This window comes from Simochromis diagramma, unplaced genomic scaffold (assembly GCF_900408965.1).
Source record: "Simochromis diagramma unplaced genomic scaffold, fSimDia1.1 OVJJ01000761.1, whole genome shotgun sequence".
Classification (NCBI taxonomy): domain Eukaryota; kingdom Metazoa; phylum Chordata; class Actinopteri; order Cichliformes; family Cichlidae; genus Simochromis; species Simochromis diagramma.
This window is the reverse complement of record NW_024387069.1, coordinates 222,097-244,622: the sequence shown is the minus strand read 5'-3', so window position 1 is coordinate 244,622 and position 22,526 is coordinate 222,097. Positions and strand designations below refer to the sequence as shown.

General features: G+C 43.2%; 1 protein-coding gene and 1 long non-coding RNA gene across 3 annotated transcripts in view; one reads left to right on the top strand and one right to left on the bottom strand.

The window, feature by feature from the left end:
• The window catches only part of cntn2 (contactin 2), an 84,852-nt gene that overhangs the window by 35,002 nt on the left and 27,324 nt on the right, over positions 1-22,526 (bottom strand). Inside the window, exons 1-5 of one of the 2 annotated variants that reach the window (XM_040045287.1) lie at positions 11,583-11,685; positions 7,377-7,494; positions 958-1,130; positions 667-762; positions 112-324 (exon numbers count right to left, since the gene is read on the bottom strand). In XM_040045287.1, the coding sequence (XP_039901221.1) occupies positions 112-324; positions 667-762; positions 958-1,130; positions 7,377-7,393 (499 nt within the window). In that variant the 5' untranslated portion in view covers positions 7,394-7,494; positions 11,583-11,685. Of the gene's footprint in view, positions 1-111; positions 325-666; positions 763-957; positions 1,131-7,376; positions 7,495-11,582; positions 11,725-22,526 lie in introns of those variants that run through there. The other variant, XM_040045285.1, reaches the window with a different exon arrangement.
• On the top strand, positions 149-22,175 carry LOC120742162. Its single transcript, XR_005697796.1, has 4 exons — positions 149-158; positions 1,637-1,639; positions 7,908-7,911; positions 20,447-22,175. It is a non-coding gene; the product is annotated as an uncharacterized LOC120742162 (long non-coding RNA).

Genomic DNA, 22,526 nt, shown 5'->3' with positions numbered 1-22,526 from the left:
ACACCCTGTTATCCTATGTTTTTAGAATAATTGATGCTCAACTACAGACAGCGGGACAACTATACGTGAGGGTGCTAAGAGACGAGTGATGCAGCTGTAGGTCTTTCATACCATCAGGGACTACCGTGAGCTGGTTGGCCTTGCTGAATGTGCTCTTCGTGCTAACTTCCATGTTGATCGTTGTGAAGCAGAAGTAGTTTGCTGTGTCATTAGGTTCAGCTTTGGCCAGGTACAGATTCCCCGTGACCTGTGACACAAACCAGCGCCCATCATCCTTCCTGATGAAGTTGGGAAACTCGTTGAGAAACCAGCGGTAAGACAGCGCTAGAGAAGAAAAGAATCGCCGTCAGTCACTTTAGTCATTTCATTCTGTCAGCGCTCAGATTTCACTATAAAAAGTCACAATCATAACAGTCACAATGTATCAGTGAGAGATTTCATTTCATATTTACTGTCATATTCTGCCCCTCTGACCTGTTAATCACCTTCTGGCCCTGGGCACTAGTGGTGAAGTGGCTAGCTGCAGCACGACTCTTTTTTCTTAGTCAAGGAAAATGATGCAAAAGAAAAAACTAATGTTCCAGCCACACACAGGACTATTCTGTGGCTCTCTGAGAATATATATAATAAATTATCATTTTCAAGAACAATGAAACAGAGAGGTACCTGGGTAATGTGGAGGAGGTTGGCAGGCCAAGAACGTTCCTTGACCTTCAGTTATTGTTTGAGGACTTCTGCCATCTGGAGGGAAGTCATGGAGGTCTGGAACAAGCAAATGCAGACAAATAAGTAATAAATGCTGAAAAAAACCCAGAGAAAAGTCTTAAAACCAGCAAGCTCTGATCCAGAAGCAGACAAAGAATGTAAACTCGTGTTTTTGTCTGGTGCCTTTTCTGCCATGTTTTTAAAGCAGGCAGCTCAAACAAGTAAAATGACTAAAAGGTCTTTATTACTTACAACCAAACTTGAGGTTGGCTGCTCTGCTAATGATGGTGCCACAGCGGTTGATAGCTAGACACTGGTAAGAGCCTGTATCCCGGATGGGGTCGGGGCTGCTTATCACCAGGGTGCCAGCCACCAGGGAGTATCGGTCCAAATTCAGTGGAACCGCAGTCCCATTCACAAGCCACCTGCATGATAAATGGAAATAATCATTTGATTCAGGCTTTTTTTTATCCTGTAGTATAAAAAATTAATTCAAATTTTATGGTAGTTTCATTTTAATGGAGTGAAAAAGAAACATTTGACTTTAAAGATCCAAACTGATTTGGATGTCACTGAGTTAAAAAAAAATCCAGCTCTCACAGATTAGCTGTGTGCCCATGGAGCAGTCACAGATATGGCTGGGCAGGTTTAGCTAACAACTGAGTTTGTTCAACCTGAGATGGTGCAACTCTGGCTTCCTGTTGCAGAAAAAAAGTTCACTTCAACTCTGAGTCAGTCACTGGGGTCTGTGATACTAACATACTCACGGCCAGCTTTTCTCAAACAAACCCTAAGTTGCTCTCTAACTCCTCCCATCCTGCTGACTGACCCACCGATCCATGTCCTCACTCATAAAGGAGTGGACACATTTCCAGAAGGACTTGACCTTAGCAGCTAAAGAAGGGCAGGAGACTGATGCTGTCCAGTGTAGCGAGTGATTTATTCACCATTTTGTGACCAAACAATATTTACAAAAATTAATAAGAAACTCAACTCCATAGTTAACTCAGTTCAAATAAACATAACTGAACTTAACTCAATGGAAATGAAGGTGAAAATGTAAACAGCTACACTGACCTGGTTCTTTTCTGCTTAAATGGTCCACTTAAACAATCTCACCCTGGACTACTCCATTAGATAGGTAAGATAGATTTCTGGACTCAGACACGATACGTATTACAACAAATCAATTTCTCTATAAACACAGTCTAAAATCAGTTTTATTAAATTACAAAGGTTCTCCTGCTTCTTCACCTGGTGTCTTCCTGTGACCTCAGATTAACCAGGAAGCTATAAATACAGTAAAACTACATTTCCTCCTTTTGTTCCTGGAACACTGGTAGGTAAGGTGAGTTCAAACTAAACCAATTAACAGTTGAAATGAAAAAAAAAAACATGTTAACTTAACAAACCTGTCAGAATCGATTTAAACCAAGATTTTACATGATATGACCTGTAAAAGTGGAAAACATAACCAAACTCGGCCAGATGAAGCTTTCTGAAGCAGGGGCGGAGCGTGGGGGTGGCTTACTGGGCTTAAGCCCGGGTTGTTTTGTCAGAAGCCCGGGGTCTTTTGGAGTGTAATTTTTTCATAGTTAGATGCCTGGCTGACAACTGTATAAAACAAAAAGTACACACAATATTCGAAGCACATAGTGCACACTGTGGGAATTTACGACTGTGCGTAATTCCCCCCTAATATTGGTATGATCCGAGCTCAGGCACTAAGCGACTGAGCGAGGGGGCGGGGCAGCTGCTGCCTGTGAGTGCGCTGTTGGAGAAACGGAGCCAGCCATACTAAGGAGAGCTTAAGTTTGACCAGGTACCAAAGCAAATCATTTGTACCGTACAAATAATGTAAATATGACGGTGCATCACGAAAGATTGATATCAAACTGATCACTTGACCAATATTACGTTACTTGCTCTTCAAGTGAATCAACAAATGGCGAAATGAAAAGCCGAACAAATGCTATTTTTTTTTAATAGAGTCTTAGCTTACGTGTGTTTATTTCATATTTTCAGGTCTTACCCTCCCCGACTAAATCGGTTTCAGTAATGCACTGAAATATAAGAATGGACATTAGAGGCTTCTTTCAAAGAAAAAACTCAGGTAAATGTTATTTTATATATTATGCTTTGTATGTTGTTCAGTATATTTCTATGCAAAACAAGAGGGATTTCAGTACACAGCAGGATATTCACATTTGTAACCAGATATTTACACTTTAGGGAGAAAACATAAAACATTTTTACTGTACAACATCAATTTAGAGTAAACTTTTGTTTTAGATAAATATTGAAATATCTTTTGAATTAGTTAAATGTCAGAATAAAGAGAGAGGGATCTGTCTATTTTTATCACTTTCATCAAATTTAGGAGTACATATACACAAAGTTTATTGTTAATTAATAAGAAACTCCAGACGATTCCATTCTGAGCTGAAGAAGCTTCTGATTGGTTCGTAGAGTCCATGTGAGTAAATTGGTGGCACACCTGTGGATGCATATAAGGCAAAACACAGAGCCTGTTTTTTTGAAATGGGAAAACCAAGCGATGTCAACCAAAACACCAGGAAAAGAACTGTGGAGCTCCATAAGTGTGGCTCAATTTTGAATGCAATTTGGTGCCATTTACAATTAAGAAATACAGACAGTTTCTCTCTTTACTCTTAAAGTTAACAAATATGTTTTTTATATTTATCAATCTAAAAAAAATAAACATTTAGTCTGATTTGATGTTACAATTAAAAAAGTGTTTGTGTTTTGATCTGAAGAGTTTGTAAATATCTGTATATTTGATGATTGTCAGCACAGAGAGGGAGAGAGAGGAGAATGAGGACAGAACAGAGATGAACAAGAGCAGGTGAGACTCACATGTTAGTCAAATGGTTGTTTACCAAAAGTATCACCGTATCATAGGTCCTCATGTATCTCGTACCTAGTGTTTCTTTTTAGGTTTGCTATTTTTCAAATTCTGTATTTATTAAGTTTTGCAGGCTTGTTTATACAACAAGGCTGAATAATTATATAAACGTTTCTCAATCTAAATAGTGGACTTTGTAGAATTAAAAAAAAATAAGTGTAGTGCAGGTCTATGATGATTTTTAGTGCTACTATCATCTAGTTCTGATTCTGGTTCTGTCTTGGTTAAGTCCTCAGTAGTCCTGATTTTGAACTGTTGTAGTCCTGTTTTAATTCTGGATCAGTTCTGGGTCTGGTTGAATTGGGGTTTAGTCCTCGTGTCTTGATGCAGCCCCGACTTTGTTCTGCCTTGCTGCTTAATTAAAAAACTAGTTTAAGGTGTCCTGCATATGTGATATATATATTTTTCCTATATGAAGTCATTCTTTTTTGAACAAAACTCAAAACACAGCCTATTAATCTTTCAGTCATTTCTAACCCCCCCCCAAAAAAAAAAAAATCCCACATGCATACTACCCTTTAGGGCTAAGCCCCGGGTGTTTCAAATGTCTGGCTCCGCCTCTGTTCTGAAGTACCGCCACTTCGCCTCTGGACGCAATCGGTCTCTATACAGTTCATTCTCTTTTGAGCTGCTTTTAAGCATCTTTCTTGTAGTCGTCGTTCCAACACAGTGTGTTTGGTTTGATTCGTAGACCCCGAAAATGTCGCTGCGCTCCCATAATGCATTGCGGCGTGACGTCAACTCCAAAGCCCTATTGAAGCACGTATTCATTACTCGAAGCGTTTCAACACAGTCCTCTCTGGCGACATCTGGTGGCCAAAGATATGAAGAGCAGCTTGAATCCACAAAATAAAACCAACTGCTTCATTATGACTGCGTACGCTACAGAGTGGAGTTCTGTCTGACACTGGGCCACCGCTGTGTTGCTTTGAACATGTTTTTGTTTGTTTATTTATTTAATAAATTATTGTGATCAATAAAGTTCCCTTGTTCAAACATGCACCATGATATGGTCTTTCTTTACTTCTGACTTCTTGATGTTGGTAAATACAATAAGTGAAATATACATATAATAATGTACAACACATTATTGAGTATGCTTCTGCTGTGAGGTCCTGCCTCCATGCACTAATCGCTGGACAGCTGGACAGGTACAGTATGTTTATAAATAATATTATATTAGGCCAATTTTCTTATACATATTTTTGACCTGGGGGTAGATTGATTGTGAACTGGAAAGAGATAATGCATATGTACTTGCAAATTAAAAACATGATCCATTTAAGGAAACCCTTTTTAATTTTTATTTAAAAAGAGAATTTGTTCCTTCGTGCGATGGCTGAGATGATTTCTCCTTTGAAGAAAATCCTCTCACACAGAAACTGTAGAGATGCAGGTGTACGGTCTTCCTGGGTCCCACAGACTATCAGCCAGAAAACATTTTAAGATTATTTTTAAAATAAAATATATTTTATTACATTAAATAAAAAGAGTCAAATGGATGTGTTTCTAAAGTTATTTAATGATATTTATATTATGAAAAGCAGATTTTTGACATGTTAAGTTTTTCACGTTTTCAGAAAAAATAAACACGCACTAAACAAAAACAAACAACAAGAACACAAAGCTGGAAAACCCAACCAAAACTGACAAAAATCAACTCAAAATACTCCCACACAACAGAATGTCCTCTCTTCCTCGCTGGCTCCAAATCTCTCAATACAATAATCAGTGGTTTGCTGTCTCTCACCATCAAAACACTCCACGAATCCCGCGAATGATTCACTTCCCTATAAACCACCGAAGCAGTTACGTTCTAAATGAAGCTTTGGACGTCACGTCCAAAGCTTTATTTAGAACGTAACTGCTTCGGACTCTGGCCAAACGAATCAAGTCTCCACACAGTGCTTCTTTTTGACACACACAGCGGCAGCTTCAAGCGGGCCACCACTAATGTTTGATATTACAGAATACATATGAGATATGGCTAAATCAAAACAAGAATGTTAACTAAGAATATAGACAAGTGGTGTTCTCACCCACTTGGTCACAGGCAGCTTTACATTAGTTGGCTATTTTGTGATTTTCCAGTCGCTCAGTTATCAATATAAAAGGACAGAAACACAAAAATGTGTCTAACGACTGGATCTTGGAGAAAATGTAAATATTAGAGTCAAAATGAGGACTTAACACTTGAAAACATATGTAGTAAAACTAATAACTGAAATTCAGAGTCTGAGTCTGGCCTCAGCGAGCCGATCCACCCAAATATATCATAGGTTCTGTAAGAGATCGGCTACTGTGTCCAAGTCTATTTGCACGGTAGGATGAATCCAATGAGGAACACATTTCAAATCATAGATTCAGCATGATCAGTCAATGCTGACACCTGTTTAACCCATATGTATGGCTTGGATAAAATGTACCAAAACATAAAAAAGACTATTAATCTTAGCAGTCACACTCGGTTTATAGTGAATGAGCCGTAGGTTCAGCAGTGAAAGAGTTAAGAGTTCTGAAGTAAACGTGGGTTGCTCTTAGCCAATGAGCTGCTGCAACGTGGTGCAGTGCCCCGCACACCATCTCCGGCTGAGAGAGCGCAGGTTTGTCCTCCTCTCTACCCCATGACTACGCTAGCGAGGAAAAAGAGACGGCGATTCACTGAAACGAGGTACGGGGGAAAAGTGATGTAAACGGAAGAGTTAGCACTTGCTGCTTATGAAAAATTGTTTTATTGCATGTGTACTGGTAAGACGAGTAACTAGTTTGGTTCCTTTTACATTGTTAGGTCAGGGAAGGTCGGGGATTAGACAACGCCATTTCATCGTTCCTGCGCCATCTCGCGCTCCTGCGCCATTCTTTTTTGAGATCGGTGAGCATTTTAATTGTTTATTGTTTATCTGCACTTTTCATGAGTTCATTGTAAGCAAAATGTTCTAGTATTTATTAGGAAATTGTTTACAATGTTTTGCGAAAAACTTTATTTTACTTATTGAAAAAAAAGCATTTGAAACTGTTGCACAGATTGTGTGTTTATTTTCAATTTGTAACATGGGTAACGTTACAAATAGTACATCTTAAGTGATAGCAAGTTGTGATCTGTGATTATATGGGAACTTAATGTCCTATGACACTGGCGTTGACAGGTCAGATTTTTTCCTTTGTGTCCTATCGATGCATTGCAACGGATCCTGTAATCGATGGCAAGCCAACCCCGTTGACGGACCAATTGACTTTGTTCTGTGCTGCACAGCAGAGTGTGGTAGGCCAGCTGCAACAAAAAAACACACCACGCCACTTTGATATTACTGTTCCCCTTCTTCACACAAACCCCCTGGACTTACGGACGGTTTATTTTAATGACTTTTCACAGACTTTATACATCCCCACGAACAGGAAGAGAAGTGGGTGTGGGTGGTTGGATCTATTTTTCCAACTCAATGGTTGTTGCAATTTGTTAACAAAGTCTATGAAGTTGCAGATGAACATTGCTATTTGGATTTTGGTAATTTAAATTGTGGTTTATCTTGAACTTGAACCCTGATTATACACTTAGAAAGGTGCACCCAGGTAAGGTTTTTTTTAGGTGATTACTGTGATTGTACCACAGGGTCACTGAAGAAAAATACTGGTACCAAAAAGGGATACTTTCATTTGAAAAGTTTTTGTATGTTTGTTATTAATTTTCATTCTTTTATTTTCTGAATGAGTAAAAATACACAAGCCAGCGGTTTTCAAAACTCACAGTTGCCTGAGTCTCATTCAGTTTGCCTCTCCTGTACATAGCCGAACCTACTGGTCCAAAGCAGTGAGCTCTTTTGCATCAAATGTGGGTGAAGTACAGTTCAGTCCAAACTGAAGACCTATAAAAAGGTGTCTCATTACCAATGCACACAATAAACAGCTTGTAAAACCAATGAGCTCTCACAAGGTCTTTGCAACCTAATTATTGCAAAACATACTGATGGCAGTGGTTAGTCCACAAGTGGAAAGAACATCATTTTGACATAAACTGGCCATGACCAGGTGCTCCCTGAAAAAAGAAGAGTGAAAAGAATTTTTACAAGGGTTGTCCCAGAGCCAAAGACAACCTGTGGAGAGCTCCAGGAATCAGCAGGTACAACGGTTTCAAAGAAAACAATAAGTAATGCACTTAAGTGCCATATGCACACTCACCACTCCAGACAACATTGCTGAAAGAAAAAGCATGTTGAAGTGTGTTTAAAGTTTGCTGAACAACATTTAGACAAGCCTGTGAAATGTTGGTTGACTAGAGTCTGGTTAGATGAGACCAAAACTTCAAGATCAAGTTTTTGAATGCAATAATATGAACCATGTTTGGAGGTCACAAGGCACTGCATGGACATCTGTGGCTTGATTTCTTTACACGTGTGGACTGGATGTGTTGTTACTGATATCTGATGAGAATTTCATATCAAAAGCACTTTTAGAAATATATTTACTTAGAAAATTGGTGACGTGTTCAGTACTTATTTTCCCCACTGTACAAATTCACCAGGGGATCAAAAGATTATTCGCCCCATTCTAAACCAAAATAAAATTCAAATTCAAATTTTATTTGTCACACACACACAACCATACACAGTATGACATGGGGGTGAAATGCTTGTAGCTGTGCAATGCCCGACCATTAAATGACAGAAGAAAAGTTTTACAATATTTACAATTTACAGTTTACTACAGAATTTACAAATTAACTTAGGAATTTACAGTAAAGAATGTGCAAATAGCAGAAGAGATTATAAAGATTATAAAGATTATAAATTATAGGATTATAGGAAATGTGTGGTGGTGCGTGTGGTGACGTGTGTGAGAGTCCAGTCTTATAGTGACGTGTTTGGGAGAGTCCAGTCCTACACCTGGTTCAGGGCCCGAATAGCCTGGGGGAAGAAGCTCCTCCTCATTCTCTCTATTTTGGCCTTAAGGGAGCGGAAGCGCTTCCCAGACCTCAACAGTGAGAAGAGTCCATTGTTGGGATGGGAGAGGTCCATCATAATCTTCCTAGCTTTGGACTTGCACCGCTTGGTGTCGATGGACAGCAGGTCAGGGAGCTCAGATTGAATGATGCGTTCGGCCGAGCGCACCACCCTTTGCAGATCTCGTCTGTCCTGCTTGGTGCTGTTCCCAAACCAGGTGCAGATGTTTGCCGTCAGGACGCTCTCGATGGTGCAGGAGTAGAAGTTCTTGAGCACCTTCAGTGGCAGATGGAAGTCTCTAAGTCTTCTGAGGAAGAAGAGACGCTGACGGGCTTTCTTAACCAGGGTGTTGATGTGACAGGTCCTGAGTGATGTGCACACCCAGGTATCGGAAACTGTCCACTCTCTCCACTGGCGTGCCACTGATGATGAGGGGCTTGTAATTCCTCGCCTGCTTTGTAGTGAAGTCCACGATCAGCTCCTTAGTCTTGCTGATGTTTAGGAGGAGGTTATTCTCCTGGCACCAGGTCTCCAGGTTCCTAATCTCCTCCAGGTAGGCCGTCTCGATGTTGTCGGAGATCAGGCCCACAACAGCAGTGTCGTCAGCAAACTTGACAATGGAGGTGGTGTCTGATGTGGCTACACAGTCATAAGTGTACAGTGAGTACAGCAGGGGGCTTAAAACACAGCCCTGAGGCACTCCAGTGCTGAGTGAGATGGAGGAGGAGACTTGTTTTCCCACTCTCACTGATTGGGGTCTGTCTGTGAGGAAGTTGAGGATCCACTGACACAGTGATGAGCTGAGTCCTAGATCCGTCAACTTGGTGAAAAGCTTAGAGGGAATTATTGTGTTGAATGCTGAACTGTAGTCCACGAACAGCATCCTAACATAATTCCCTCTGCCAGTGTCCAGGTGACTCAGGGATGTGTGGAGCAGGTGAGATATGGCATCGTCTGTGGAACGATTAGTCCGGTAAGCAAACTGAAGTGAGTTGATGGTGGCAGGAAGTGAAGAAGTGATGTGATCTCTCATCAGTCTTTCAAAACACTTCATCACAATTGAAGTCAGTCTGCTGGACGGTAGTCATTGTGGCAAGCGGGCCGTTGTTTCTTTGGAACAGGAACAATAATGGACTGTTTGAAGCACGTGGGAACCACAGCTTGGGCCAGGGAGAGGTTGAAGATCTCCGTGAACACCGGTGCTAGCTGGTCAGCGCAGGCTCTCAGGACCTGGCCAGGGATTGCATCTGGTCCTGCTGCCTTCCTGGTGTTCACCCTCCTGAAGGTGTTCCTCACGGCATGCTCTGTGATGACGAATGCATTTCCTTCACTGGTGCACTCCGAGCGCGCGCAGCCGTTTGTTGTTTTAATTGCTGCGGCGTCGAAGCGAGCATAAAACGTGTTCAGCTCATCAGCCAGTGAAGCATCGGCATTCATCATTGAAGAAGCTGGTCGTTTATAGTCCGTTATAGTCCGCAGTCCTTTCCACAGGCTCCTAGAGTCGCACTGTTGTAGCTGTGACTCTAGTTTTTCCCCGTAGCTCCGCTTTGCCTTTCTGACCACGCTGCGCACGTTGTAGGATGCAGCCTTGTATAGGTCCATATTACCGGAGACGAGCCCTTCATCGTAGGCAGCGGTGCGTGATCTCAGAGCATCGCGGATGTTTTTATCCACCCACGGCTTCTGGTTGGGAAACGTTCGGATGATAGTTCTTTCTGCTGTGTCGTCCGCTAGTTTTCCGATAAATCCCACAACCGCTTCCGTAAACATGTTGATGTCATCAGAGCTGCGCCGAAACATGTCCCAGTCTGCGTCATCCAGTGCGTCCTGCAGCGCGGGCACTGATTGGTCCGTCCAGCGAGCGAACTCCCTCCTGATTGGTGGTTGCTGCTTTAGCCTTTGTTTGTAAGCAGGCATGAGGAAGATGGCGGCATGGTCCGATTTTCCAAATGCCGGCAGGGGCTGAGCCTTGTAACAGTTCTTGAACGGGGTGTAGCAGTGGTCTAATGTCCTCGTGCCCCGGGTGGGGCAGTTGATGTGCTGGTGAAGGTTGTGAAATGTCCGTTTGAGATTCACTCTGTTAAAATCTCCCATAACAATGAGTGCGGCATCTTGGTGAAGTGTTTGTTGATGTGTGAGAGCCTCATGTAGCTCACATAAGGCAGTGTCCGAGTCCGCGTGAGGCGGAATGTAAACAGTGCAGGCAATGACCGCATTGAATTCCCGAGGGAGATAGAAAGGGCGACATTTGACGATCAAAAGCTCCAGATTGGGCGAGCAAGAGCGTGTGAGTGGGGAGATGTTTGTGCTGTCGCACCATCTCTTGTTCACCATCAAACACACTCCACCACCTCTTTTCTTCCCCGACTCCTTTGTCCTGTCCATGCGGTAAACCGAAAAGAACCCCGTCGGCTGCACGGCGTGGTCTGGTATCGCTGGGTTCAGCCAAGTCTCGGTGAAGCAGAGGAGGTTGCAGTCCCGAATGTCTCTCTGGAACTTGATTCTGGCTCTGAGGTCATCAAGCTTGTTCTCGATGGATTGAACATTGGCTAACAGGATACTGGGCATGGGTGCGCAGTGTGCGCGAGCCCGTAGCCTGTTCCTGATGCCGGCTCTTTTACCTCGAGGCCGTCGCTTAGGGTCGCGTCCTTTGTTCTCTCTCAGGATCTCCTTTGGCCAGGTTGGGTCCGGAGTTAAACATGGTGAAATGTTCGTGTATTGTAGACCAATAGAAACCAAAGTGTCTCTACTGTAGTGGATTTGTGTGTTTTGCATGATGCCCGTGCAAGATTATGGCAGATATAGCAAAAAGTGAGGAAAAACCGTAAAAAGTGGAGAAGTTGGGGCAGAGCATCCAGCACGGCAGCCGACCTCACCGGCGCCATCTTTGTACCATAAGACAGCAAGACAGCAATTTAATATAGGAATCAAAGTAAGTACCCTAAAACAAACTTTGAAGACCAACTCATTTTATAAAATGTGGGCTCCACAGGGAATGAGTGTGTAAGACTCACCTATAAGCAGCAGCTGGATTTGCTCTGGCCTGACAGCTCAGGGTCACTTTGCCTTCAGTCAGGCCTTCAGGGTAAATTAAACTGCTCGGCTGTTCTTCAAACACTGGCCCGCTGTCATGACCTGCCACACACACATCTCCACCTGGAACCAAAATAACAATGATAACATTACAGGGAGTGCAGAATTATTAGGCAAATGAGTATTTTGTCCACATCATCCTCTCCATGCATGTTGTCTTATTCCAAGCTGTATAGGCTCGAAAGCCTACTACCAATTAAGCATATTAGGTGATGTGCATCTCTGTAATGAGAAGGGGTGTGGTCTAATGACATCAACACCCTATATCAGGTGTGCATAATTATTAGGCAACGTCCTTTCCTTTGGCAAAATGGGTCAAAAGAAGGACTTGACAGGCTCAGAAAAGTCAAAAATAGTGAGATATCTTGCAGAGGGATGCAGCAGTCTCAAAATTGCAATGCTTCTGAAGCGTGATCATCGAACAATCAAGCGTTTCATTCAAAATAGTCAACAGGGTCGCAAGAAGCGTGTGGAAAAACCAAGGCGCAAAATAACTGCCCATGAACTGAGAAAAGTCAAGTGTGCAGCTGCCAAGATGCCACTTGCCACCAGTTTGGCCATATTTCAGAGCTGCAACATCACTGAAGTGCCCAAAAGCACAAGGTGTGCAATACTCAGAGACATGGCCAAGGTAAGAAAGGCTGGCTGAAAGACGACCACCACTGAACAAGACACACAAGCTGAAACGTCAAGACTGGGCCAAGAAATATCTCAAGACTGGTTTTTCTAAGGTTTTATGGACTGATGAAATGAGAGTGAGTCTTGATGGGCCAGATGGATGGGCCCGTGGCTGGATTGGTAAAGGGCAGAGAGCTCCAGTCCGACTCAGACGCCAGCAAGGTGGAGGTGGAGTACTGGTTTGGGCTGGTATCATCAAAGATGAGCTTGTGGGGCCTTTTCGGGTTGAGGATGGAGTCAAGCTCAACTCCCAGTCCTACTGCCAGTTTCTGGAAGACACCTTCTTCAAGCAGTGGTACAGGAAGAAGTCTGCATCCTTCAAGAAAAACATGATTTTCATGCAGGACAATGCTCCATCACACGCGTCCAAGTACTCCACAGCGTGGCTGGCAAGAAAGGGTATAAAAGAAGAAAAACTAATGACATGGCCACCTTGTTCACCTGATCTGAACCCCATTGAGAACCTGTGGTCCATCAGTCCATGTAGTATATACATTGGGTGAATGTGCAGTAGTAGCAGCAAGCAGGTGAATTCTGTACATTAATATGAATAGACATCTGACTATTTTACAGGATAGATAATATAAACATATTTAAAATTAAAGGAATTGAAATGTACATTGTTCCTTGGTTTAGTGTCTGGAAGAGTCCTGACTCAGTCAATTATAGATGATGTGAGAGGGCGGGTGTGTGTGTTTAGAGCACGGATGGCTTGGGGATAGAAGCTCCTCTTGAGTCTCTCTGTCCTTGCCCGGAAGATGCGGAACCTTCTACCAGATTGCAGAAGTTGGAACAGTTTGTTGCCAGGATGGGACGGGTCCTGATGTAGGTGTCCTGAAGCGGGGGGAGAGCAATCCTGCAGCAGCGTTCTGCTGTACGGATCACTCTCTGGAGAGCTTTTTGGTCCTTCACACAGCTGTTCCCAAACCACGATGTCATGTTCTGTGTGAGGATGCTCTCCACAGCGCCTGTATAGAAAATCCTGAGGATCTTTGGAGAGACCCTGAACTTCCTCAGTTGTCGTAGGTGATACAGGCGCTGCCTGGCCTTTTTGGTCTGGACCTGAATGTGGGCAGCCCATGTCAGGTCTGAGGAGATGTGGACACCAAGATACTTGAAGGACTGCACCCTCTCCACTGGAGCTCCATTGATGATAATGGGCTTGTAGTCTCTGTGCTGACCCCTTCTGAAGTCCACCACCAGCTCCTTGGTCTTGCTGACGTTCAGCTGGAGGTGGTTGTCCTGGCACCACGATGCCAGATTCTTCACTTCATCCATGTAGGCCGCCTCATCGTTGTTGGAGATGGCACCCAACACCACTGTGTCGTCAGCAAACTTCACAATGGTGTTGGAGCCATGGGTGGCCACACAGTCTGAAGTGTAGAGGGAGTAGAGCAGTGGCGAGACGACACATCCCTGAGGTTCTCCTGTGTTGATGGTGATACTGTTGGAGAAGCACCTGCCCACCCTCACCACCTGAGTTCTGCCAGTGAGGAAGTCCAACACCCATGCACACAGACGGCTGTTAAGTCCGAGATCCCTCAGCTTTGTGAACAGTCTGCAGGGCACTATTGTGTTAAACGCTGAACTGTACTGGTTTGGGCTGGTATCATCAAAGATGAGCTTGTGGGGCCTTTTCGGCTTGAGGATGGAGTCAAGCTCAACTCCCAGTCCTACTGCCAGTTTCTGGAAGACACCTTCTTCAAGCAGTGGTACAGGAAGAAGTCTGCATCCTTCAAGAAAAACATGATTTTCATGCAGGACAATGCTCCATCACACGCGTCCAAGTACTCCACAGCGTGGCTGGCAAGAAAGGGTATAAAAGAAGAAAAACTAATGACATGGCCACCTTGTTCACCTGATCTGAACCTCATTGAGAACCTGTGGTCCATCATCAAATGTGAGATTTACAAGGAGGGAAAGCAGTACACCTCTCTGAACAGTGTCTGGGAGGCTGTGGTTGCTGCTGCACGCAATGTTGATGGTGAACAGATCAAAACACTGACAGAATCCATGGATGGCAGGCTTTTGAGTGTCCTTGCAAAGAAAGGTGGCTATATTGGTCGCTGATTTGTTTTTGTTTTTGAATGTCAGAAATGTATATTTGTGAATGTGGAGATGTTATATTGGTTTCACTGGTAAAAATAAATAATTGAAATGGGTATATATTTGTTTTTTGTTAAGTTGCCTAATAATTATGCACAGTAATAGTCACCTGCACACACAGTGTTACGTTCCCCTGGGGGGGTCTAGGCGGGGAGGGGGAGGTAACAAAAGTGACCGGGTCAGAAAAAGGAGTCAAGGAGGCGAAACAGTAAAATGAAACAGTTTTATTGAAGTAATTCAACTAAAAGAGACGGACAAGCCGCTATCACCATAAAAGTAACACAAACAAAACTCAGGCGTTGGTCGGTAATGCAAAAAGTCAAAAGGAAAGCACAGCTCACCAGCTGGAAACACCACAAACACAGCTCACTAGCTGGAAACACCACAAGACACTCAGCTCACTAGCTGGAAACACCACAAGACACACAGCTCACCAGCTGGAAACACCACAAGACACACAGCTCACCAGCTGGAAACACCACAAGACACTCAGCTCACCAGCTGGAAACACCACAAGACACTCAGCTCACTAGCTGGAAACACCACAAGACACTCAGCTCACTAGCTGGGCCCACACAAAATGGCACTCTGGCCCAGAGCTCACCCTGCTCTGGGCTTAAATACCTTTAATCGCTGATGGGAATCAGCTGTACCAGCGGGAAAGGTGGCATCTCAGGCAGGAGGTAGTGGGACACGCCCACACAGGCACCCTCAGGAGAGAGAGGCCCTGCTAGGGCCGTAACACCCCCTCCCATAAATGCAAACCCATGGTTTGTCAAATTACGATAACCAAAAGTGAGTCCACAGCCGTGTCATGACGAAATTGCAGGCTTTCCACCTACCAAACCGCGTAGCAACGGTTAGGCATTTCCTGCGGGAGCTGCCAATCCCATCTCAGTGGGTTCACCACATTACCAGAGAGTGGCCCCAGACCCTCGAAACAGTGTCCCATGGGATAGCCAGGGCTTCGAACCATCACGTGTGGAGAACCCAGCAGGCAGCTAGCAGGCTTCACTGAAACACAGACATGATTGTTAGCAAGGGGTGCAGGTCTGAATGGTGGTTGTAAACATGAACTTTCTCCCCGCAAATCATTTTGAGGACCGGAGAAAAGGTCAACCAGCGGCAGCTCAGGGTTAGTTGACCTCTTACACTGACTACATGACACTACTGAGCAATTATGCTCCAAGTGTAGCCTCTTAGTAGGCCTGGCAACCTTGTCGGTTTGAGAGCCACGACTGACTTTTCTCAAAGCAGGCCCTTTTTGCTTTGAGTGTGCTTTCTGTTTGAATTTCAGTCTCAAACAGTTAGCAACAAGGTGTCCAGGTTTGTGGCAGAAGAAACAAAGCTTCGTTTTGGGTCTCGAAACCACAACTTTTTCAGCCTCGTTAGCTGGCTCCCTCCTAGCTCTCCAAGATGTATTATAGTGAGAAGGGATGTCACATTCTACCGCATTTGTTTTATGAGTTAGGGTAAACTCATCGGCCAGTATGGCAGCCTGCTGTAAAGTGGAAACCCTCTGTTCACTTAAATAAAGAGCAATACACTCAGGAACAGAGTTTTTAAAATCCTCCACAAGCATGAGCTCACGTAACGACCCCAAACTGTTAACCTGGCTTGCAGAGCACCACCTATCAAAAAGCTTCGCCTTGTCCCTAGCGAAGTCAAGATAGGACTGACCCTGTGCCAACTCCAAACCTCGAAAATGCTGCCTATAGGCCTCAGGTACAACTTCATAGGCTTGGAGGACGGCACTTTTGATCTTTTCATAAACTAGGCCGTCCTGCCTAGACAGACCAGAACAAGCTTCCTGAGCCTTACCCGTGAATTTACACAGCAACATCACCCCCCACATGTCTTCAGGCCACTGTAATGCAGTTGCCATGCTTTCAAACACACCGAAGAAGCTCTCAACACTGGATTCACAGAAAACGGGAACCAGGTGGATGTTATTGCCCACAAACGAGCTTCTAGACACCTGTGCACTGATAGCTGTATCATCCATTTCGGGGGCGGAGAAGGCTTAGCAAACACACCCTAATTAGGACACTACCACACCCGTCTGCCAGCTCACTCGCGACTACTGAACAATTAACAGAAAACTACACAACTTACTTTAACTGACCAACTTACCTCTTGCCACACACACACATTAACAAATACAACTTACCCAGTTCCTAAGCACAACAACCTTTACCTACCTATCTTCTGGAGCGTGCCGGGCTCGAGGCGACTTGAAAGGCAGAACTTCAGCGACCGGGGCCCTGAATTGCCTACCCCCAACAGGGAACTAATCCCCGCCCAGGATTACTCCGAAAATAAAAAAGGCAAAATAACAAAATAGTGCCCGAAGAAAGAACTTAATAAGCTCAGCTGGACACTCACCTAACTTAACTGGGAAGTTGAATCTCTAAAGGTGAAAACAGCAAGATAATCAAAAACCAATTCCAACTCAAAACTCCCTTTTCAACGGTCCCGGGACCTCTCGCACCCCAAGCGAGAATCATACTCCTAGACCGGACGAGCCCCCACTTGTTACGTTCCCCTGGGGGGGTCTAGGCGGGGAGGGGGAGGTAACAAAAGTGACCGGGTCAGAAAAAGGAGTCAAGGAGGCGAAACAGTAAAATGAAACAGTTTTATTGAAGTAATTCAACTAAAAGAGACGGACAAGCCGCTATCACCATAAAAGTAACACAAACAAAACTCAGGCGTTGGTCGGTAATGCAAAAAGTCAAAAGGAAAGCACAGCTCACCAGCTGGAAACCACAAACACAGCTCACTAGCTGGAAACACCACAAGACACTCAGCTCACTAGCTGGAAACACCACAAGACACTCAGCTCACTAGCTGGGCCCACACAAAATGGCACTCTGGCCCAGAGCTCACCCTGCTCTGGGCTTAAATACCTTTAATCGCTGATGGGAATCAGCTGTACCGGCGGGAAAGGTGGCATCTCAGGCAGGAGGTAGTGGGACACGCCCACACAGGCACCCTCAGGAGAGAGAGGCCCTGCTAGGGCCGTAACACCCCCTCCCATAAATGCAAACCCATGGTTTGTCAAATTACCATAACCAAAAGCGAGTCCACAGCCGTGTCATGACGAAATTGCAGGCTTTCCACCTACCAAACCGCGTAGCAACGGTTAGGCATTTCCTGCGGGAGCTGCCAATCCCATCTCAGTGGGTTCACCACATTACACCACATAGGAGAGAGAGGCCCTGCTAGGGCCGTAACAACAGATATCCCCCTAAAATAGCCAAAACTAAAAACAAACTAAAAACTACTTCCAAAAACATTCAGCTTTGATATTAATGAGTTTTTTGGGTTCATTGAGAACATGGTTATTGTTCAATAATAAAATTATTCCTCAAAAATACAACTTGCCTAATAATTCTGCACTCCCTGTATATATATATATCTATATATATATAGATATATATATATATATAGAAACAAAAACACCCAGCACGCCCCTGCGGGCGGTTTATCCTTCAAGCTCGGGTCCTCTACCAGAGGCCTGGGAGCTTGAGGGTCCTGCGCAGTATCTTAGCTGTTCCCAGGACTGCGCTCTTCTGGACAGAGATCTCCGATGTTATTCCCGGGATCTGCTGGAGCCACTCGCCTAGCTTGGGAGTCACCGCACCTGTGATATTATTCTGTTATCATATGTTACTGTGTATCATCAGCATTATCATATGAACAATGCTGATGCAATGAAGAATGCTTTGCTTATGCTGATATGCAAAATGCTGCACAGAAACATCCCAATACATAATTTTTATGAGGAGCCATTGATTACCATTGATTACTTAGAATGTGTTATATGTCACCCAGAGGGCATTTATGTAGATTTTAGGAATAAGGTCTAAAACGGTTTGGTTATGAAAACAATGTCTGTGCGTGATGTCTGTTTATGGCTCAAGGCCTTGACTGAATTCTTTGCTGTGCTTCACACAGCCCCGATGAGGAACAGTGGCACAGAGTGAAAAATGATGAATTAATAGTGTAAGTTTAGGTTGGAGTACAGCATTTTCTGTGATTGAGATTTAATTCAAGGAGGAACAAAAGGTTCTCATTCCCACACAATATTGTCCCGGCAGGAAGCAAAACGTTCCTGTGAATTTCTGGTTGATTTTGTGGCTTTGCTTAGCGCTAGCTTGATGTTATCAGTGAGCTTTGGCTTGTGTTCTTTCTCGTAAGCGAGAGAGGGATAGTTTTATGCTTGGACATGTCTGCAACGGGCCCTAGTTTGTGTTATTTTAGTAGTATTTTGTTGGTTATGTCTGTTCTCGTTTTTGTTACAGTGCACTGAGATAAGAAAATCTGAGAGGTGTGATCCACCGGTGGTGATATGTTGATATTTTGTGAGTTTATGATTTAACAATCAGCTCTTTAAACCAGGCCTGAAAGATTGAAATTTAAAGCGCTATGAAATATTCTTACAAAAACAGTTGCAAAGTGTGTTTCTCCATGATTGTAATTGGCTTGGGAGAAATTCACTTATAGGGAACACTGAGAAGTTCTGAGTCTAAAAGGATTGCACCGAGTCAATCCGGCCCAAAAAACAACAAGGAATTGTTTTCCTTTAAAATGATGACGTCATCTTGCTGGTGATGGATGCTCGAATAGGTTGCGCGTGAGACTCCATTATCAGCAACATCTGGTATGAATGTGTATGGAGGTATGCATGTGAATGGACTGTGATGGACTGACGACTAAAAGTTTTGACTGACTTGATACTGAGACAATGACTGCACCCACCTTAGGATTAGTAAATGCCAATAAACAATTCACCCAGCGGACAAGAGAAGGGTGGATGCTTCGCTTTGTTTTGTTTTTTCAGGAGCAGGAGGATAAGAGAGACTGGAGGAGGAGACTGTAGCTTCACATAAGTATGAACTGCAGACTTAACACTTTGGTTGCTAATTCTGAGTTACTGATGTTTGCATTAAGAAAACTGTGCTATATTAGCTGTGTTTTGATTAAGGTATCATGTAATATTATTGGGAATGCCAAATGCTACAGTGGAGAAAAACTATTGATATCACTCATGACTGGAATATGTTACTATTAACCATAGCAGGCCACTGTAAAAAGTCAATTAAATTTTATAGAGGAAAATCGCCAAAACTTTAACAATACCTATGAATGACTTGCCACATTCAGAATAGAGATATGCAATAATAAACATTGGGCCACGTGATTTAGGTTCTCACTTGAAATAGTAAGTATTAAAAGTAGAATATAATCGACAGGGACATTTGATAGGATGTGGTACTGCAAAAGAACAAGAGCAAAGTAAATAAAGAAAAATATTGTGTTTAGTTTGGATAAATTCAAATTAAAATGTACCATTACACTCAGAGGATCGATATGAAATTCAATATATGCAAAATTTGTATGAAGTACATGACTGATAACTGTTCTGTCCTGAGCTTTTGTTTCTATAGCACCCACTTGACCACACCAACAGTTTCTCGCCACCAACAGGGGGTATTTGCAAAGAATAGGGAGGAATATCATCAAAACTGGGAAAGGTAAGCCCCGAAGGGGGTGATGACACCATAACTTTCACTTATGGTCAAATTCTTAAAATTTGACCCCAAACTTGAAGATTCTTCAAACATTTAGAGACAGAGTGGATAAACATAATGTCGCAAACCACGGAAGGATGGAGCATTTGAATCAATAATATGGTGAAATAACACGCAGTAAAATGTTGATTATGTTTATTCCAGTGTGCAGAGGAGTCAATTCCCTTCACAAAGTTTATAAATTCACTTGAACCAAAATTAGGAGCACCCGGTGCTGCAAGAGTTAATAGTCACAATACCCAAGGATAAGCACAAGAGCATGACTGATATGATGGGACTGGGATTTTGCTACACTTAATTATTGCAGACACAACTAAAACTATAACTGAAACTAATCAAAACTAAACTAAACTAGCAAACAATTGGTAAAAACTGATTAAAACTGATATAAAATTGAAAATCTGAAGTCGAAGCTAAATAAAAATAAAAACTAATGAAAATTGCAAAACTATTACACTCTGGTCCAGACTAAGATGGCGTTGGACATCTTCAGGGCAGAAAAGGGTTGGTGTGACCAAGGTGTGGTTTGGCTTGTTGTATGTACATTTCAAAATGTTACAGCTCTGGATGGACCAGTTACCAGGGCATGGAAGGATGATAGACTTTATTACATGAGGAGAAGGGAAATTTCCGGGATTGAGGATCCTCTGGGATGACAAGGCTGGAGCAACGGTACTCGAGAGAAGAATTTCTGATACTTTCTGAGATATGATGTCACTAACCTTCTCTTTTAATTGTTTAGCTCCAATGAATTGACACATGGGAGTGTGTCAAAAAGGGGGAGTTGAGTCCGAACATCAAACAATGGTTTTATGAACATCTTATGACGTTATTTCTGTGTTTAATAAATTAGCTATGGTAAAACTTAAGCTTATAATGTGTTAGACTTAGAAAGGGTTCACTAATTTTTGATTTCTTTCACACACACATAGATTATGATTAGAATAGGTCCTGAACATAATATTTTGAACCAAATTTGAATCATTAGAAGAACAATGGATAACAATATTAGATTATCAAGGCTAGGGAGAGAGGTGTTTTGGTTTTCTGTCTCTTGCAGAGAAAGGAACAGACACCAGACGGGGACACGGAGATGTGAGGACCCTTCACAGCAGAGACAGATGTAGGGACTGCCGAGACAGCAACTGGGGTCAAGTGTCATGGCGGTTGGGCTCCTGGAGAAGATGGATCCCACAAACACAGCAATAACCATGAAGGGGTTGGCGAAAACCAGGAACACCAGACCAACGAGGTTCGAGAGACTCTTGGCAAAAAGGGGGACACGGCGGTGATCCCAAAACACACAGATCCTTGTTTGAAATCGGGGCAGAATAATCCCCAGAACTGTGCAATGACCAAAGGGTGGTCTAACCCCAGAGGTCGAAGAAAAAAGCTGAGAATCACCCAACTGGAAGACACTGGTAGCTGCAGCAATAAAAAATAAAGGTTAAAAGCTCCTTAGACAGAGGTTCTAGTCTAAGTACATTTGAAAGGTATAAGGTGGCATTAAAAAGGGGGTGGAAAACTGGAGCACCAAAATAAAGCTGTGGGAAAATTGGTAGTGATGGGAGTGTCATCTGTAACTGCTGTTATGGTTGTGAATCTAACTTTGCTTGCATCTGAACTGCGTGAACACAGAGGTCATCCCACAGATGGTCCACCCGTTAAAGGGGGACAGAGGGCCTCAGGATCAAGAAGACCTGGACCTTGCAATGCTGGAGTGTATGTTGTAAGTGATCTCTTTGAGAAAAGAGATCAAAGGGGGAATTGTGATATTATTCTGTTATCATATGTTACCTTATGTATGTAATCAAAATAGTTGAATTATGATACTGCCGTAGATCATATTATACCCTTTAATATAGAGTGTGTGATCAGTATGTAGTCTTAGTTTGCAGTATACTTCTGACTTAAAAGAGTGTGAAAATCATTAGATCTATTGGATTGACCTGCATTACTAGACACTGTTGAATGTGTTACACTGTTTCTTGACATTTCATACTGCTGAATCATGAAGAGAATGTTGTGTGCAGAGGACCTTGTGCCGATAATAGAAGAGACAGACCACATTCCATACCCCCACCTTTCAGAAGAGCAGAAAGACAGGGAGCCGAGGTCATAACTTAGGCGCCGTAAGAGAGAAAGAATGTTAATATTTAGGCTTTTACGACTAGGTGGGGGCCACTAGAGACTATAAAAAGCTGAGCAACCCGTCACCATTTTGAGACTTGCTGTGACCCTCTTCAGGCATGTCTCCCCATCATGATGGTCCTTATGCTCTTAAGTGTTGAATTGTATGGAAATAAATGATTGTTGATTGAGCATAAATACACCGAGTATTGTCCTTCCTTCAGCCCAAAGATTCAAAGAATTGGGAGATTTCAACACACCTAGTGCTCCGATTACCACGGGGACCACCGTTACCTTCACCCTCCACATCCTCTCCAGCTCTTCTCTGAGCCCTTGGTATTTCTCCAGCTTCTCGTG